Source organism: Lycium ferocissimum, chromosome 10 (assembly GCF_029784015.1).
Source record: "Lycium ferocissimum isolate CSIRO_LF1 chromosome 10, AGI_CSIRO_Lferr_CH_V1, whole genome shotgun sequence".
Taxonomy (NCBI): Eukaryota; Viridiplantae; Streptophyta; class Magnoliopsida; order Solanales; family Solanaceae; genus Lycium; species Lycium ferocissimum.
Genome location: NC_081351.1, coordinates 55,238,728 through 55,255,460, shown reverse-complemented (window position 1 = coordinate 55,255,460; position 16,733 = coordinate 55,238,728). Strand labels below are relative to the sequence as shown.

The following is a 16,733-nucleotide window of genomic DNA, read 5'->3' as shown; positions in this document are numbered from 1 at the left end:
CAAACTCATAAACATGGAAACAAAGTGAATCCTTAACTCAAGAACTCAAGAAACCCATCACAGAGGTTACTTCACCATGAAGCACCTTCCAAAACTTCCACAAGAAGAGGAACTAGGATTCGATAAGCAATCCGGGATATTTGGCACCAGAATCCCACTTTAAGCCTTTGATTTCACTTGGGAAATAATTGAATATGTTTCGAAGGGTTTTTAGGGATGTCTAGGATCTGGAGAGATGAAGGAAATGAATTTAAAGAGAAGGGAACTGAAATATATACAACTTGGAGTCTCCACTGCCTCAATTTTACACCCGCAATGTATGGATCGTAGGGCGTACATGGCATTATACTTCTCAGATTTGCGAACTGTCAGTTGCATTGAAAAGAAGACTATACAACTTGAATTTAGATAGGTTATTCATTCCATAACTCCTTATATACTAGACGATATACCTCCCAAAATTTTGGGCCAAAATCCGGTCCAGAAATCTGCCTAATTTTCCCCGAGTTTCGACAAACTTAATTTCTTCGATTCACTTGATCCCGAAACCTTCCAAAATCTGCTAAAAATGGTCTTAAACTCTTATACACTAAAGATAGACATGTCTAATCCTATATGACCTCGAAGTTTGTCCGGCTCGTCCAAATCTACGACGACTAACTCGCGACGAAATCTACGTACAAAAGTACGAGGTGGAACAAGCTCCATGAAGGTGCAACGTGGCCTCCACTCGCCAGAAACTAGTCATTGAAGGTCGTTAAAGAGATGTTAGAGAGGAGAAAGAAGAGAGAGAAAAAAGGACTATTGGTTCTTCTTTTAACAATTATATGCCTATCATGCTTTAATTCAGGACATATTGTTTCTTTTTGTCGTTATTTTCCTTCCCTGGCCAACTCAGCTTCACAGATCTCGTCTTCCACTGCACTTGTTTCCATTCAGTCTTGTGAGGCTCATGATGTCATATGGTATCCCGATTCTGCAGCATCCTCCCACGTAAATCCATATGAAGGTATGTTAATCAATAAGCTTCCTTACAATCTTTTGATCATATTCGATTGTTCAATAGATATCGATCTTAGTTGTTAAAATAAAAAGGGGAAATGACATTTCTGGTCCTTGTGTTATTATCTCATTTCGATTTTAGTCCTGATGATATTTGATCAAGCATTTTTGACCTTCAATTAATCAATATGTGCTATTTTGATTCAATATGAATTCCAAAAGAAACAAACGCTCAGTTAAGTGTAAGAAGCGCAATTTGGGTATTAAAACACTAAAAACAAGACTAACTTAATTCTGCCATTTTGTTTTCGCATTGTGCTCGTAATCTATCCTTTTTACTCCCTTCTTCCATCTGCACTTGAAGAAAAATTTTGACTCTAAACAATGAGTAGCTTGTGTGGTAATTTTTTTGGTGGTGTTATCTTTAATTCTGATACCTACTCTTGGATAATTGCCTTCGAAAATTCTTCCAAGAGTACACCGAAAAATGTTCTAAGCCTATAGTAGTCAAGGAAAATTATTTTTTACAACTAGTTTCGCGAGGCCTGGGCTTACTCTTAACATTTTAACTTTCATTGTTAGTGGAATTATTACTTCAATTCAGATGCATAGGCCTGAATTTTGAGTTTATGAGTTTTGGATTCTAAATTTTTAAATTATTCCGTACTAAATTAATAATCTATAGATAAATACAAAGTTTGTAAACCTAAGCTACAGGATTCGATCGAAACTGTCGCCGACACTCTAGCTCCGCCGTGCTTCTAACTCATTGTGCGCTAAACTTAAACTCATTTAAGATTTTAATAATGTATTTTATTTTCACCTGTATTAACAAAACTCATTTTTCATCTTCTAGAATCATCTAACACAACAAAATTATTCCAACAACTTCAATTCTATACTGCAATAAATATAACCTTAATTTAGAATCTTCACACAAATTAACCTAGTGATCCTACAAGAATAGTAGTAAAAAATAATTAAAGTACATTAATAAAGTAAAATATTTTAAAACTATATTTGAAAATAATTTTAGGATAAATAAGAGTATATGAGCTCACTAAAGAAGCAAAATATTCGACGTTTTAAGGATAAGAGATACTGTAATACCTAATAAACGCTTCTGTTATAAGAGAAAATTTGGATCCAAAGTTACCCTAATTTTAACAGAACGTATAAAGACAAATAATATGTTTTCTCCATCCCAAAATATAAAGGCATTTGACTAATTTCTAAGCAAAATTTAGTTAGATTAATTCAATATTTTAAAATTAAAATTTAGACATTCGGAAAATATACGGAAAATACTATAAATTGCAATTCTTATAAATTACAATTCTCCTATCAATATAGTGAAAAGATTCTTAAAATATTTGTTAAAGTTTATGTAATTTGACTCCAAGAAGTGAAATGTAACAAATATTTTGAGATAAAGGTGTAAAAAATAATATAATAAGGAGCAAAAAAAAATCACAAAAAGTCCCTATACTATTGACCAATTATAAAGGCTCAAGTGGAATAAAGAATGATGGTAAAAGTGAGAATATGTGGGAAAAGTAATAAAGAACACCAATTATAAAGGGCCCAATGGATTGTCTTAGAAAACAAATGAGAGCATAAAAGAGAACAAGGAAAAAATACCAAAGCCACATGTAAAAATTTCATAGGATCAAAGTTCAATGTGAAAACTACAAAAATCTTTGATTCCCTCTTATATATAGTTGTAAGAGATAAGAGTCAAAAACACACCCCAACTATCACTTTTTTTTTAGTTTCATACCTAAACTATCAGAAGGTTGAGAAAATTACCTAAACTATCACTATCTAGTTTGCAAAACACACCTCAGATTATTCTTGAATGGCGGGTGATCTAAACTCTCCATTTTATATAAAAATGTTGCCAAGTATTGTCCACGTGAATAAATAATGTCACAATGGCACCTACATGGAAATTTAAAAAAAAACTATTTGTTTTAAAAAATAAACTGAAAAATAATATTTGTAAAAATAGTTTAAAAATGGAAAATTCGTTTTAAAAAAAAAAGAAAAGAAAATCGATTATTTAGTTTTCACATTTTTTTTTTAAAAAATCAACTTGTCCATTTTTTAAATCTTTTTTTTCTGATTTTCTAAATTTTTTGATATTTTTTTACAATTTTTTTTTTTTAAATTCAGATTTTTTTTTTAAAATGTTGATTTTGGAAAAAAAAAATAATGCAGTTTTTTAAAAAAAATAAAAAAAAAATATATATATATATATATATATATAGTTTTTTTTTATAAAAAATATTATTTTTTAATTTCCATGTAGGTGCTACCATAACATTACTTATGCCATGTGGACAATTTTTTTTTTGAAAAATTTCAGGCCTTCACTTGCCTTTTGGAGAGTGAGTTCACACATTTGGATTCGGAGTGTGTTTTGCTGTACTAGATAGTGATAGTTTAGATAGTTTTTTCAACTTTCTGATAATTTAGGTATGAAACTTAAAAAAAAGTGATAATTGAGGTGTATTTTTGACCCAAAGGGATTGCTTTATATGAGTGGATTACATTTCAATTTTAAATGTTGTCCAGAAAGAAAAACAGAATAGCTTTCGGAAAATTAAGCCCCATGTCCGTTCCGCCATCTAACCTACCAGAAATGGCCCAATTACTCCTTAATTACCATATAGCCCGATTGTTTTGTAAAACCCTGACCTATTCCCTTATTTCCGCCACATACACCAACTGGACATCAACATCGCTAAGAATCGAGAGTTGTTTGGCCTTTCTTTTTGAGCCCTCTCCTCCATTTGGAAAACGTAACTTGTTTGATGCTCTTGGCTTGCATCGGCTTTATATTCAAAATATAATATTTAAGCATCTGCACCATATAAATCCCGTGCTTTTACCAATCTGTGATGAGATAAGGTTTAAGATAGCTTAGATTCATCTATTTATCAGCTTCATTTCTTTTCCCTTTTACCTATAGTATATACTCCGTAGAAGATATCCATTTCTCATAAAGAGGTGTTCCAGGCATTATTCCATTTGGCTACACAAAATTCACTTTTACTCATTTGTATAGTCTAATATTAACAAATTTAGTTGTGAATGCCTCAACGTTGAACTCGATGATATTAGTACTCAAATGACTAATGTTTCGTCCTTTTTGCGTTCCAGTTAACTGGCCCTTCTTGACATTAGCAGGGATAGATGTAGAGTCAGATTCAATATTTTTGCTCATAATCTTATGTATATGTTGAAAATTCACTAAGGAAGTGTGGGAGGGGACCTCGGAGTTGGAAGGAGGCAGAGAAGATTTCTAGCCGATGGATTTGGTTACTTCTAGAGTAGATTTTCTGGCAGTGGATCTGAAGCTTGAGTCCCCGAGGGAATACATTGTTTATACATAGTTATACAAAGCATATACATTATTTATACATTATATATAGTGTATAAGGATGTATATGTAAAATTTAAAAAGATGTTGAGCAACTTATATATACATTATCTATACACCGATGATACAGCGTGCTACATCGGCTGCAAACTAGATGTTTGGACTGTATATATGGGTTGTTTCCCTAATAGATTTTGATAAAAAAAAACTGGTCGAACTTTGCCCATGAAGTAAGGTCCAAACATCATAAAATGCTCATTCAATCAAATAACTGCACAGTGTGGCCTTCAAATGGACTGGTCTTTAATATTTGGCCTTCAAATGGGTTGGTCTTTAATTTGTGCCATTTTTTGCACGGATTGACCTTCAAAGGCGCTGGTATTTAATTTTTATCCCTCAAATTGCTGCTCTTTAATTGCCCTTCGCTTAAAAAAGTGGCCGAAAATACTCCGAGGTTCTGAGTTCGAATCCTGCTCAGTAAAAAAAAAAATATATATCGCAAAGCAAGGGTTCAAGAAAAGTTTGCCTTATAAGGCAGAATTTTACTCTGCTGGAATTCTACAAAAGTTAAGGCATAACTTTGCCCGAATAGGCTCATTTTACAACAAAACTTTGCCTTGTGATTTTTTTTTAAAACTGGCCCGAGGTTCGAATCCAGAACTTCGAAATATTTTAGGCGAAGGGCAAAAATTAAATACCGGCAATTTGAGGGACAAAAATTAAAGACCACTCCCGAATAAGGAAAATTGTGCAAATGACCCTCATCCAATTCCACTAATTCGGTAAGGGCAATTTGCAGGATTGTCCTTCGCTGGGGGGTGGTCTTTAATTTTTTCTCTTCACTAAAAATCCCTTGGTTTCGGGTTCGAACCTCCGCTCAGTCAAAAATTTAAAAAAAATTCGCAAGGTAGAGTTTGGATTTGCAAGGCAAAACTCTGGCTTAAGGCAAAATTTCAGCCTGAAGGTAACTTCTGCCTTAAGGCAGAGTTTTGCCTTTAAAATTTGGCCTTAAGGCATTATTTCCCGGGAATAATGTGGTTCACCAATTGGATCTGATTACCGATCTGCTTGGTTCTCCATCCACTGAAGCCATTTCAAGGGTTTGTCCTTCCCATTCCTTAGCCAATGTATAACGAATACCAACTAAAGCTGATCCATTTTGAAGGCAAAACTCTTCCTTAAGGCAGAATTTTCTGCCTTAATGTAGAGTTTTGCATGAACAGAATTTTGCAAATTCTGCCTTGAGGTAAAGTTTTTAAGGCACAATTTTGCAGAACTCTATCTTGCGATTTTATTTTATTTTTTAACTGAGCTAGGTCTCGAACCCATAATTTTGTGGTATCAGGCGAAATGCAAAAACTAAAGGCCACCAATTTGCAAGACAAAAATTAAAGACCATCCCAAATGAAGTACAATCCGCGCAAAAAAAGAGATTCGGTAAACAGACCCAACTAGTCTGGGCTGGGCCACTAGAAGTAGCCACATTCAGCCCAACTCAAACAACTATCCTTTCTGACACAAGTTCCAATAATAAAAGTGGGCCTACTGGACCCACTTCTTCCCCCCGCAATAAATGCCACTCTTTCCCAAAACCCATATCAAACAAACAAACAACGCTTCACTAAACACCCACAGCGCATCTTAGCATTCATACGGCAATGGTTTACGTAATCCCACGTAATGACAAATTTACACAAACGAACGAAATGCTAAAATGCGCCCTTCAAGTCATTTTCACCTCACTTTCTCTCTCCTCAGTCATATTATATCACCCACCTATACATACCCAATTTTATACTCTCTCTGTTCCAATTTAAATATCTTGCTTTTTAGTAAGTTTATAATATTACTGTAAAATTTAAATGATATTTTAATATATTACAAACATTTTTAGTTTTCCCCAGGCTTTATTTTGTGAAATTTTATTGGGTATCTTGTTATTGTTATTGTGTATTTTAATTTAGAATGATAAGATTTAAAAGTATTTTTTTATTTTTTAAGCTTCATGATCAGTCAAACTAAAACACTTAAATTGAGATGGAAGTATTTCTACATTGATTTGTAGATACACATCAAAGTGTGTGCATGTACATTTTTGTGGAGTAGATATGCTAAAATGCGCACTTCTCTTTAGTCATTTTCAACTCATTTCCTCAGTGTTATCAACTGCAACCTATACATACACCATTTATGTATCTCTACTTTTAACCTATAGATACAAAAGTGTATACCTACAGTCATTTTCAGCTCACTTCTCTCTCACAGTAAAATCATCACCAAAACTGTAGACATACACATTTCTGTATCTCTACACCTATCCTATAGATACACATACAGGTGTGTGTATACACATTTTGGAGATATTTTTTGTTGCTTTCAGTGTAAATGATCCAAGAGTGAGCTTCAGTGGGCATTGTCAAAACCTAGTTTTCTTCATTGTTTTTACTTAGGAGGTGAGTTTTTGCACTTATAATGGTTGAGTTTTTACTTCCTGACTTTTTAATTTGTTTGTCTTACTTTTCTTTTTAGTTCGTTTAAAAAAGAATGTTTCTTTCATGATTAAAGGGGGCATTTTGATACAGTTTATGTGTCTTTAGTTTAGGACCCAAGATTCAAAAGTCTTTTTTTTTTTTCACTCTGGATTACTTTCTTTAACTGTGTCAAGTCAAAACCAGACAAACAAATTGAAACGGATGGAGTTTTTAGAAATGCTTCAAAGTCTGAGCTTTTCTTTCATGAAAATGTGATTTGGTGGTTTAGATGATAATGTGGCTTTGTTTTCAGTTTTTTTGAAGGTTTGAGTGATTGTATTGAAGCAGTATTTGTTGCTGAACAAAATGTTTGGGTTCTCGAAACGGAGAATGAAGCTGGGGAGGTAATGACATCCTTATTTATGCCTAGAAACTGTATATGTAGCTAAAATGTGTGTATTTTTTGCACTATTTGTGTGTATATGTGTGTTTTGTGCCTGGTGTGCTTAGTTTTCCATGAATGATTGCTTATTATTGTTTAGGATTGAGATGCTGGAACTTATTACAGAAGAGATTGTGCATATTTCCATTTCAAAAAGAGATTTTCTGTTGGCAAATCAATAGTCTTTCTTTACTCACACCTAGATAAGGTAAAAATTATACATACAACATGTATGTGTAGCTTAGTTTAAGAACTTATCGACATGTTGAAGTTAGTTAATTTGGTTTAAGACCTATTCATGTTATCTTTTAACAGTCTAACCGGGTTGGTGTTGCTGGCAAATTCACAATAGTCTAGACAAAAGGCTTCTTGTTTTCTAGAATTGGTTGCTAGTGGCAGAAGAACTTAGGATTTTCTCCTCAAAATAGCGGAGTTTGGAGATGTTTAACATAGCTCTACTGTACTGTTACCTTTTCAAAAAAAAAAAAAAAAAAACATAGCTCTACTGATTTTGGGTTTCAATTGGGTACATTATTAAAAAATTCGAATTTAGCAACTGAATGTTGCCTTTAGCTCATAAGATGGAGATCTCCATGAGCGTTTTCTAGGAGTTGTAGCTTCACCCCTTGTCATAAACTATAAATTGCATCGGTAAGAGGTTAGGTACTGAATGTGTTATTGCACTTGGCATTGCTGAACAGCAGTTTTGCTCTATTGGCTTGTATTTTGACCCATCATAAAAGTTTTACGATCTCTATCTATGAAGCACTTGTGGAAGGTGAAATTGAACTTAATTTTAGTTATGTCAGGTAAGAGAGAATTACTGAAAGATTCTCCCATATGTCAGATATGATTTTGCTTTCTTTGCAATCCTTTCCCTGTGTAATATGTCATTTCGCTCAATCAATCATTACACCTAAGTCCCAAACTAGTTAGGGTTGTCTAAGATGAATCATCTGATTCATTTGTGCTCCCATTTCAGATCCTCATGTGTAAGATGCCATTGTGATCTCTAGTACAATTTTTGGCATGCTATATTCCTTATAAATAACAGTAACATGTAGTTTCAAAATAAAAATAAAAATAACAGTAACATGAAGTCCTTGCGTACTGTTGCTAAAATCCTTCTATCGGTACTCATGGCTTTTCATCTCTCACGTGAATTTGTTGCTGGACTTCTTAAGGATATGAATGTCCTCATTATAGCATAGCATGTTTCAGAATTCTACGTCTTCTGAACCATATGCTAGTTCTATCCTTCTGAGCTCATCACTATTTTATTCAGGTTGAACTCAGCTCAAGGAACTAGAAGTCCAATGAGGCAACCCAAGCATTCTAGCAGTTCCAGTGTAAGACCTTTATTGCAACTTTTCCTTCTGTTGCATACGAGAAGCATGAAGTTTAAGCTCGTTATGAATGACAGGGTGAAGGTGTTCCTCATAGTAATAATGATTCAGAAGAAAAGAGTTGTCAATGCTCATCAGGTGCACCTGAGCTTAACAATTGTGCTTCAGGTGGCTCAGAAAACTGGATGCTTCTTTCTATAGCTGGAGAAAAACCTACACCTCGCTTCAATGTAACTGACTACTGGTCAAAGATAGCACATGTTATTAAAATTGTGATGCTTTAAAACTTAACATCTTGCTTTTACTGAGTAGCATGCAGCAGCTGTAGTTGGGAACAAGATGGTGGTTGTCGGTGGAGAAACTGGTAGCCGGTTGTTAGAGGATGTGCAGGTAAAATGGTGATGTTTCCTTAAGTTCCATTATCTCTCAAGTGTGATGACTCCTGCCTGGAAATATAAACAGAAATCTTGATCTTCTTCGCGCTTCAAACAAAATAACATTCGATTTCACTTTGGAATCCGAAGGATAATTATCACCAAAGATCAACATCAAACTTTTATCCGTTGATAAATAAGAAAATATAATATTAAAGAAGACATGCTGAATTTAGAAATTAGATTTTGAAGGAAACACGCATAAATGGACGAAATGTGTAGAATAAAACACGTAAATAGGCAGAGATATGGCGTTAATGTCTGTGCCCAACAAGTAAGAAGAAGCTTCTTCGTCTTGGTTCGCGGACGGATTTTTAAAACCATGGAACCCTTTCTTTTCCTTTTTTTTTTTTCCTGACCTTTTAAGTCAGAAGAAAATTTCTGAGTTGTATTGATCTTTGAAAAATGGGAAATAATTAGATTGTAACTGAGACAAGTTCCAATCATTAGTGTCGTGCAACTTGCTTTGTAGGTGGCATACTTGATACCAGTGGCATGCGTTCATTTTCATTTCAGGTGCTAAATTTTGATAGCTTTTCCTGGACAACAGCTTCATCAAAGCTCTACCTCTCGCCCACCAGTCTTCCTCTAAAGATCCCAGCATGCAAGGGCCATGCTTTGGTAACCTTTACTCCAATTTTTCTAGTCTATTTTGTTGCTTCCCTTTTGAATTTTGCTTGTCAAGAAATTGTAACAGATATAGAGATGCATCATGTCTTGGTGATACTTCTCTTTCAAGAAAGAGTTTATAGGTTTTGAGAAACCTGCTAATGGAAACATTTGCCTAGCTAACATCTAGTTAAAGAAATTTGAAAAACTTCCTTCATGAAGATGTCCTTTATCTATGAATTCCACAAAGGTAAAAAACTGAAGCTCACTTTTAAAAATGTTGTCTGTCTGATATGTCCTCTGTCCTATTTTAGTTAATATGGTTGATGTGTCATGGAGATTAACAGAAGAAAGTCTGGATAAGTTATTATGCTTGAGTTTGAACTTTGGGTAGAAAGATATCAAAATAATAGATGGCAAATAATTTCCAAAGGGATGTCTGAGTGATTGAGGTATGGGAATGACAAACTTGGGGATCTCAGGTTCTGACCAACTATGACACGCAGTGTGGGCCCCCAATATTCATGTAGGAGGCTGCCTGATAGATTAGTTGGTGAGCCAAAGCTGGCTGGGAAACCAACTTTCTGAAAAGAATAATAATTATTATAATTGGAAGATGTGGAGGGGGCGTGTAAATTGTTGATTTTCTATTTTAGGAAAAAAAGCATCTTTTATGGAACGGATTGAAATAGCTTTAGAGCAAACAAAATGGAATTGGAAAGAAGGGAGTTTATTGGATGTTTGAAGAATATCTACATGAATATTGTCTGAACTGTCTAACTCCCAATCGCAATGATATTTGATATCAGTAATTGACTTCAGATGAAGAAGAGAAATATATGTTTATGTACAGGTCCACTACTTGTGTTTTGCTCCCTCTGTCTCAATTTATGTGACACTCTTTCCTTAGTCACTCCCAACAAGAATGACACCTTTCTATATTTAGTAATAATTTAACTTTAAACTGCCCATTTTACCCTTACTGAAATGATTTATAACCACACAAATATCTATGGTTGTTTTAGACCACAAGTTTCAAAAGTTTTTCTTTCATTCTTAATCTTCGTGCCCAGTCTAATGCCTTCACATAAGATGGGACGGAGGAGTACTTTTATGATAGCACTGAGGTTTGCTGCTATGATGCTATAATTCAATTGGTTAATCTGATTTATGTATCCTTTTGTGGTGTGAAATATGTCGTGTTGGAGTACTGTTCATCATAAAATTTGTCTATTATTACACAGGTTCAATGGGGGAAAAAGATTCTTATGGTTGGAGGAAAAACTGACCCAGCAAGTGACAAAATCTCAGGTTGATTTTCTGCTAATTTTATAGTGTTTCTATCTAATCCAACTGTGCTTTCCACAATATACTTCTTCTGAAATTGTCTGTTGCAGTCTGGGCATTTGACATTGAAACTGAATGCTGGTCACTTCTGGAAGCGAAAGGAGACGTTCCGGTAAAGCTTCTAGTCTTTCTGTGCGATCTGATTGTGCATACCCTTTTTCCTTTGTGGTATTCACTTCATAGTAAGTGATTGCTCAGTTTAACACCTAACACGATATAAAGCAGACTCCAGTGTATCCATTATCTAAAAGAAAGTAATAGTTAATAGCTTGTTTTCTGCACCACGTCTAACTTGTCTGGTGAAGTATCTATAACCTGTCTCCTTTTATGAGGTAATTATCTTATTCTTAAATATGAAAGGAAAACGGGAGGAAAATATAAAGATTTCACTTCAGCTTGTTGTGCGATAGCTGAGGTGCACTTTGTCAATTTTTTTGTTTCTTTTTAACTGCCCAATTCAATCGACAGGTTGCACGTAGTGGTCATACTGTCCTTAGAGCAAGCTCAGTTTTGATATTATTTGGGGGTGAAGACGCGAAGAGGAGGAAGCTAAATGATATGCATATGTTTGATCTTAAATCCCTGACATGGCTGCCCCTTCATTGCACGTGAGTTGCTAAGGGATACATCATTTATATTATTACGAATGTTTCTGCTCCTTGGGCCTTTAACTTTACCTGATGGTGGCATTATCAGGTTTATTTCTTGATTTCTTTCACATGCATGCAGGGGAACAGGTCCATCTCCAAGATCAAACCATGTGTCTGCGCTCTATGATGATAAGTTGCTCCTGATTTTTGGTGGATCATCAAAGTCCAGGACGTTAAATGACTTATACACACTTGACTTTGAGACGGTTTGTGGAATAAAATCTTAAGCTGTCCTTTCCCTGAATGAATGCAAATTTCGTTTATATGCAGCATTCTAATGCTAGATATTCATGTTCACCTCAGATGGCGTGGTCAAGAATTAAAATACGTGGATTCCATCCTTCACCTAGAGCTGGTTGTTGTGGAGTGCTCTGTGGAACTAAATGGTATATTGCTGGGGGTGGTAGCAGGAAAAGAAGTATGTCTTAGTAGCTAATAACTGCAGCCTTGTACTTCATCGCCATCGATATACACTCAACAAAGAAAATCATTTAATAGGAACCTATTTTCTTCTTGAGCTTTCAGATTTTTTGAAATTATTCTTCTCCTTCTTCCCTTTGTTTCCATTCTTAGTACTTAACTATACTTTGTTCCTTCAGGACATGCCGAGACTCTAATATTTGATGTTATAAAACTTGAATGGTCTGTCGCTGTTGCTTCACCAGCTTCTTCTATCACAACCAACAAGGTTCAGTTCAGTTTTTCTTTTCACTGTCTCACAATTATAATACATGCTTATGCCTTTTGACATTATGCCTATCGACGTTTATGCCAGGCAACTCACAGTATATGTTCTTGTGCTGGTGCTATCTTTGAATTTTTTACGTCAGTCAACTCATAATTTTTATTCTCTAGTACCTTGATAATTCCGGACCTTAGCAGAGATCTTGCCATGCTTTGTTTTGCATGTGAAAGTACAACTATTATAATTTATGCAAATATCATTGAATATGTAATTAGCTCTCTTGCAATTTTCATCATAAAAAATATTACTTTCTTGTATTCATAGAAAAAGAAAGTATAATTTTAGCACCACCCAAGTCCCTAGTTTTTGAGAGTAGTCCATAGACAGTGAACAAGAGAAGATAGAAGAGGGAAGGGCCTTTAGAGGGATTGGAACCTGCATGTAAGTGGTGCAATCTGGAGTTTGAACCGCTAGACCTCATGGGGATTTCAAAATGCGCGAAAAATCATTGCACTCACTACTTTTCTTTTACCGTATGTTCGGATTAAGTATGAATATGTATTTTCCGTAACTTTTCAACTATATATAAACTCGAGTTGTGGGCTGGGTGCAACCCCCCACCACTGCACCCTCTGCCTTCAGTATGTATCCACCTGCGACTAGCTACAATTCCAATTCTGTTTTTGTCTAATTTTTGGAAATGATTTTGCAAATTATGTGTTTAGACTTGCCCCCAAGGCTTTGTTTTAGAGGTAAAAGCCAGAGCGTGAGATGTGGGTTAGGTGCATGCCCTGCTTTTCAAACCCTACTGCAGAGAAAAGCCTGGTATTTAAGTGAAGAAGGGCAGAGGGGATATCCACCGAGCTCCGAACCGTGCGGGCTGGCCCTCGGTTATGAAAAAATGTATTTGGACTTGGTTAGTGTTTGAAGAAAAACCGGAGAATGGTTTGGTTTTTGTTATATTATTTTATGGCAAAAATAAACAGTTTGCTTTCAAAAAAAAAAAAAAAAATCGAAGCGTCAACTTTTATTGCTTATGGAAAACTTTTCTAAAGCAAAAGGGTAGTTAAAGACTTAGTCTGGGGTCTATTATAAAGTGCACATACGATCTGGTGTTGAACCTGTACTTGGACAAAATTACATGCTATTGCTCTAGATTGCGCTACATAAATTTGACCATTTGATGGCTCATGTAAGTATACTTCAACAATTTTGTGAATGCCAGGGATTCAGCCTCGTCCTTGTGCAGCATAAGGAAAGGGATTTTCTTGTGGCTTTTGGTGGTTTCAAGAAAGATCCATCAAATGAGGTAACATGAAAACCAGAAACATTTGCTCTATAATCATCTACTAGCTTGCGTTGACATATTATATTCTTATAAACAAATTTCTCATGTACAAAGTATTTGCTTTGCCTCATTTCATCTTTCTTTTACAGGTTGAGGTACTCATTATGGAAAAAAATGAATTGTCAATGGGTCGCAGATCAAGTTTAAGTAAAGCTGCTGGGAATCGTTTGACATCCACTGGGCCTGCTTCTCAGCCAATTAATTCTACCTGTCATGTGGATTCTATAGCGAGACAGAATCTAGCCTCTGCGGTTGAGCATCATGGCTCTGGTAGAAAATCATTGTCAGAGTCTTTACTCATTGATCCTAGTTCTGTGTCTGGTAATGTCTCACTTCGCAAGCAATTTTCCAATGATGAAGACGCCTGTGCAAAGATGACTAAGACTTCAGGCGATGAAAGCCCTTCACAGGTAAACTATAGCAACTATTCTAGTATTTCACTCTTCACAATCTCATGTGCCCTGAGTAGATGGGTGAGTACATATAACCTATCAAATGTTTTGTATTTGCATTTTCTATGGACAGGGCCATGAAATAGGACACTGGTTAAGATTGAGATGAATTGTTGGGTGAATTAGATAGGAAACGAATTTGGACTATTTGGTCAATTTGTACTTCGGAAGGTGAGCCTTGGAGCAACGGTAAAGTTGTCTCTGTGTGACCTATAGGTCAGAGGTTCAAGCTGTGGAATCAGTCATTGACGCATTGCGTCAGGGTAGGCTTCCTACATTACACCCCCTCGAAGTGCGGCCTTCCCTGGACCCTGCGTGAACGCACCATTCATGCACCGGGTTGCCCTTTGATCAATTTGGTCTGAAGTCCCTGAATATCCTAGTTCTTTCTTGATGGAAATATGTTCTTTCTTGGTAGGCTGTCTACATCACACCCCTTGGGGTGCGGCCCTTCCCTAGACCCAGCTAACGCGGGATGCTTTGTGCACCAGACTGCCCTTTTTATAATATGTTATCTGTTGAACATTGAGATTTCCCGTGTGAGGTGTGTTTTCATGAGGTTTTATAGGCTGTCTTTTCTATTTAATTGTTGCTGTTTTTGCTGCTAGTATTTTTTTTTTTTTTTAATTTACTGTGCTCGACAATACAACAATTAGATAGATTTATAATTTAGGATCAAGTGATTTTAAGTTCTGAAGTTTACTTAGTTTTTCTCAGTTAAACTGATGTTTCATTCATCTTCAATCTAAGGAACAAGGAGCAAAACAACTGGACATAGAAATCAAAACAAGCAGCAGTGGACGTAAAGTTATGGCTGAGGAGATTTCTACTATCTCTGAATCTGAACATTTGTCTACTCATCACAGACAAGCAAGTGGAAACCTTTTTCAAGACACTGATGATTTTGTCTTCCAAGAAGGTGATTATAAAGCTGGATTACTAGCTTCATCAGGTGCTTGTCAGCAGTATGAAGCAAAAATTTCTGCCCTAATGAGGAAGAACGGAATTCTAGAAGGACAGCTGGAAGCTGCATTGGCTGGCCGTGAAGAAGCAGAGAAAAAATCAACTTCTGCTCTGAAAAGTAAACAGGACATGGAAAAAAAGATGGCCGACGCTGTAAGGGAGATGGAGTTGCTTAAAGAAAAGCTAGCTAGTGTTGAATTGGCCCAGGAAGAGGCTAACAGTTTATCCAACATCGTCCACTCTGATAATGTCAGGCTTGAGCATGATGTGGCTTTCCTCAAAGCAGTTATGGATGATACACAGAAGGTACAGAAAGCGGTTTCTATTGGTTAATCCATTCCTAGCATATCTGTGGCCAACTTTTCAGCCCACTCTTATTAAGTTTGATGTCTACGATATCGAATGCAGGAACTGCATACAACAAGGGGAGTCCTTGCTGGAGAAAGGGCAAGAGCTTTCCAGTTGCAGGTAGGATCACAAACATAAGATTAGATGATAAAGGAAATCATAAGCAACATATTATTTAAACATTATTCATCTTTCATTTCTTATTCTGGGGTGGGGATTTGAGATTTACCACCCATATTATACAATTGATTTATCCCTATGTATAATTGCTTTATGCATATTTTGGCCACATGACCATCTTAGATAACATAGGAATCTATTAGATTGTAAGTAATCATGTAACTTGTCGCGATTACATTGTAAGTAGATAATGGAGAAATTCATTTGTTTTATGCTTGATGTTGCTTCTTCCTCTTACTCCAAGAGGTTGCTTTACAAACCTTGACATTGTACTTAATCAGGGTATTTCCTTTGGGTTTGCAGGTTGAAGTTTTCCATTTAAAACAAAGATTGCAGTCACTGGAGAATCGATCTCCAACACCTCGGAAGCCTTTCCATGTTTAGAATATACAGCATGGCATTTTGTATATTAGTTGCGATAAGATTATGTACATATATTTTAGGTTTCAAGTGTTAATTATCTGTATTGGCTCGTTTTAGGAAGAATGAAACGCCAACTATCCAGATTGCTTAAGCCTGCAACATAGATCACTCGACTAACTAAATTTTGTTGACTATCGGCATACTACAATGTTGTACACTGGCTGCAATTCCTATTGTACTATATTTCATATCAAGTCGTAGACCAAATATGACCAAGGAGATCTTTTTTTCTATTTAAGGACTAGCAACCTCACTTATTACAGAAAAATCATGACCAAGATATCTAAATATCGTGAACCTAAAGAGTCGTCCAGTGCCTTTTGAGCTGGAATCAAACCTAACAAGCATCTTACAATGGGCAATTCGTAAATTGCCCTTCTTTTGGGTTGGTCTTTAAATTTTGCCCCTCAAATTGCTAGTCTTTAAGTTTTGCCATTAACCTAAAAACCCATAGGTTTTCGGGTTTGAACCCCTACCTAAAAGTTTAAAAAAAAATTCACAAGGAAGTTTGAATTTCGCTTCTGCTTCGCAGACTTTTAGTTGTGCTTAACTAAAAGTCTGCCGGAGGAGGCAGACTTTGCCTTGAGATATTTTTTTTTTTTATTTAAACTTTTCAAGGCAAACTTTTAGTTATGCCTTAAGGAAAAG

The 16,733-nt window shown here is 35.6% G+C and overlaps 1 protein-coding gene across 4 annotated transcripts; it reads left to right on the top strand.

Moving 5' to 3' along the window:
* Positions 1-6,504: 6,504 nt before the first annotated feature.
* Positions 6,505-16,252, top strand: LOC132034341 (acyl-CoA-binding domain-containing protein 4). Of its 4 annotated transcripts, none has more exons than XM_059424658.1 (17): positions 6,505-6,825; positions 7,190-7,262; positions 8,586-8,649; positions 8,724-8,876; positions 8,959-9,036; positions 9,597-9,701; positions 10,934-11,000; positions 11,087-11,148; positions 11,505-11,644; positions 11,766-11,892; positions 11,990-12,104; positions 12,286-12,374; positions 13,597-13,680; positions 13,809-14,129; positions 14,922-15,440; positions 15,543-15,602; positions 15,966-16,252. In XM_059424658.1, exons 2-17 carry the CDS (start codon positions 7,225-7,227, stop codon positions 16,044-16,046), a joined length of 2,103 nt encoding a protein of 700 aa, XP_059280641.1. In that variant the 5' UTR covers positions 6,505-6,825; positions 7,190-7,224; the 3' UTR covers positions 16,047-16,252. The 4 variants fall into 4 exon arrangements, with proteins under 4 accessions (XP_059280641.1, XP_059280640.1, XP_059280642.1 ...); XM_059424657.1 differs by having other exon boundaries at positions 6,505-6,840; positions 7,172-7,262; XM_059424659.1 differs by lacking the exons at positions 6,505-6,825; positions 7,190-7,262 and adding an exon at positions 7,815-8,109.
* The last annotated feature ends 481 nt before the right edge of the window (positions 16,253-16,733 follow it).